This window comes from Acanthisitta chloris, unplaced genomic scaffold, assembly GCF_000695815.1.
Source record: "Acanthisitta chloris isolate BGI_N310 unplaced genomic scaffold, ASM69581v1 scaffold29522, whole genome shotgun sequence".
Classification (NCBI taxonomy): Eukaryota; Metazoa; Chordata; class Aves; order Passeriformes; family Acanthisittidae; genus Acanthisitta; species Acanthisitta chloris.
In genome coordinates, this window is record NW_008659240.1 from 9,625 (window position 1) to 12,952 (window position 3,328).

Here is a 3,328-nt window from a genome sequence, read left to right on the forward strand (position 1 = left end):
ATAAATGACAAAGTGTCCAAAAAGCTTATAATCTACCTGCATGACTTCCCACTCTTTACCAGGATCTGGATTTGCTGATTTCTCAATGTTAACCAATAAAGGTATACTTTTGATAATCAAAAACTTTTTGTTAAGGAAAATCAAAATACTTACACCTCAACTTCTGTTCTTTATCCCCTTTGACACTGAACTGGGAGACTCCTTCTATAAATTCTAAAGAATGCAAAAGAAAAACATGTACAAAGAAGTTAATTTTTTTAATAAGCCAAGGAAATCAACATGCAGAAATTTCTAGAAATTGTAGAAATAATCTAAATGACCATAAAATCATTAAATAATCTTGTTCATATTTCAATACTTTAGTGGGAAGTATCCCAAATCCAACACTGTGCTCACTGACCAGACTTGGTCACACAGGATTTAAGTGGTTTCATTGCTGAACTTGCACAAGAACCTGATGGAAAACTCTGAGATCTCTCCTAAAGTCACTTCACTGGGGATTCTGATTGTACAGCTCCTCTCAAGACTTGTTTCTCAACTCAATGAATTACATTAGAACTGAAAACTGCTCGAAAAGAAATACCTAAACAATATTTATCTATAAGAAATAGGGTAAAAAGCAAATTGATTTTGACAATTTCCTCCCCCCCAAAAGTAATAGCTCTTGATAACTGCATTAATCGCAGCTCAATGTCACAACGTCATCATCTCTGATCATTGTTTTTTACAAGGGGATTTTGAATAGTTCCATAGAACAATTACTGCTTTTGATCAAAACTCAACATTCTAGTTACACTGTATTTCTTCCTATAGAAAGAAAGCAATGTACTAAACCAAAGCTTTTGTTTTTTTACTCAAGTGTCTGAACTCTTCCTGAAGAGATTGCTGTAACAGAAGTGTAACAGAAAAATCTGGACCCCTTTCTATTTTCTAAATACTCCCCAAAACAGGACAGATTTCATTTGGACATTTACATAAATACAACTCATGCATGGACACACCATCTACACAGCCTACCTCCCTTTTTTCAGTCTCTCCTCAGATAGCATCACAATTAAGAGACTCAATTAGTGCACTTCAGGAGATAACTATTGAGTAGTCCCAAATCCTCATGACCCTGAGAGCTATTACTAAACAATCTGCTCTTTTAAGCATTTCATTCAGGAGTGCCCTAATGCACCAGAGAAACTAGTTTTACTGGTATTCAGTTTCACTAGGAACTAGCACCTTTTTTTCATTAACAAGTTTTCTTCACCCCCCCCCTTTCTCAGCTGAAGAAAACTTGAATTCTTCAGCTCCAGGAATTCTGCTAAAATGCCACCACCAGTCACAGAGCAGTGTCTTACCTTTGAAGTCCACTTCTCCATTGCCATCTGTGTCAAATATGTCTATTACTCGCTGTACTAACGGGTTCTGTTGCAATTCAGGTAAAGACATGAACTCTTCCACGCTCAGAGAACCAGAGTTGTCCAAATCAAGCTTCTTAAATCGCTTTCCTAGTCGTTTTATCTCATCAGCATCGACTGAAATGAAAAACAACCCCACACATTCTCAGAAAGACTTCAGTAAACCCTTTGCAGTTAAACACAATGCATGTTTCATTGCTTTCCTACAAGAATTTCTCCTACTTTATTACAACTATTAAACACTCTTATGGAAGGCTGTAAAGATAACATCAGTTTCTGAAGACAAACACAAGTCTTTTCGTTTTATTTTGAATAAGCCTTACCTTTTTTCCTCCCTGCACCAGCCATAACAGAGTTAGCCTTGTGACTCACTGAATACCACATGCTGACACAACATTTTGAAGGATTGAGGATGCTTAGCTAGTTCTTACTCAGACAGCTCTTACAAATACCAGGTAAGTAGAAATTACAGAAGAAACTGAGTCTTCTTTGAAGAAGCTTTGCATTACAGTCACACTAGACTAACAGATCATGTTAGAAAGACAATTATGTTCAGCTTGCTAGGAAAATTAGTGTTTCTTCTGCATACCAAACATGATCTCCAGGGATACATGCCAAATCAAGCAGGGTAACACAGTCCCACTGGTGACCAGTTATCACTCTGACAGACCTAAGATCATTTTTAACTCTCCATCTCAAACATAAGCACATGTAGCCAGGATGTGCATACAGCTATGGTTTTCTCGTCCCAGAAATTAAATTTAATTAGATTCAGGTCCTGCAGTAGTACCACTTCATTTATCCTTTTCAAACTTACAGAGAATCTCAGTTCAAGTATACACCAATACTCTACTTCACAGGTCTGATTTTGCCAGGAATAGAGTAATCATAGAATCATCAAGGCTGGAGGAGACCTCTATGACCATCGAGTCCAACCATTAACCCAACATTGCTGTAACCTCCAAACCATATCCTCCAACATCAGATCTAGACATCTCTTAAACATTTCCAGGGATGGTGACTCCACCACCTCCCTGGGCAATCTATTCCAGTGCCTGACCACCCTAAAGTGAAAAAACTTTTCCTAACATCTGATCTGAATCTCCCGTCTCAGCTTATGACCGTTCCCTCTAGCCCTCCCGCTGCAGGCATGGCAGAAGAGACCATACCCCTCCTCTCTACAACACCATTTCAGGCAGTGGTAGAGAGCAATGAGGTCCCCTCTGAGCCTCTTCTCAAGGCAAACAAACCCAATTCCCTCAGCTAGTCCTCACACAACATGTTTTCCAGACCTTTTATGAGCTTTGGCCTTTGCTAGATTCACTCTAGCACTTCAATGTCCTTTTTTAATTGAGGGGCCCAAAACTGAACACAGCACTCCAGGTGTGGCCTCACCAAGGCCAAGCTCAGGGGGATGATCACTTCCCTAGTCCTGCTGGCCACACTATTCTTGACACAGGCCAAGACACCGTTGGCCTTCTTGGCTACCTGTGCACACTGCTGGCTCATACTGAGCTGCATGTTTTCCATTTATGAGCTTTGGCCTTTGCTAGATTCACTCTAGCACTTCAATGTCCTTTTTTAATTGAGGGGCCCAAAACTGAACACAGCACTCCAGGTGTGGCCTCACCAAGGCCAAGCTCAGGGGGATGATCACTTCCCTAGTCCTGCTGGCCACACTATTCTTGACACAGGCCAAGACACCGTTGGCCTTCTTGGCTACCTGTGCACAGCCTTTGCTAGATTCACTCTAGCACTTCAATGTCCTTTTTTAATTGAGGGGCCCAAAACTGAACACAGCACTCCAGGTGTGGCCTCACCAAGGCCAAGCTCAGGGGGATGATCACTTCCCTAGTCCTGCTGGCCACACTATTCTTGACACAGGCCAAGACACCGTTGGCCTTCTTGGCTACCTGTGCACA

General features: G+C 41.0%; 1 protein-coding gene across 1 annotated transcript in view; it reads right to left on the reverse strand.

The window, feature by feature from the left end:
• PPP3R1 (protein phosphatase 3, regulatory subunit B, alpha) overlaps positions 1–1,790 on the reverse strand; it is a 6,217-nt gene extending 4,427 nt beyond the window's left edge. The window contains exons 1-3 of the mRNA XM_009069329.1: positions 1,730–1,790; positions 1,347–1,523; positions 154–213 (exon numbers count right to left, since the gene is read on the reverse strand). Of these exons, the coding sequence (XP_009067577.1) occupies positions 154–213; positions 1,347–1,523; positions 1,730–1,790 (298 nt within the window). The remainder of the gene's footprint in view (positions 1–153; positions 214–1,346; positions 1,524–1,729) is intronic.
• Between the last annotated feature and the right edge of the window lie 1,538 nt (positions 1,791–3,328).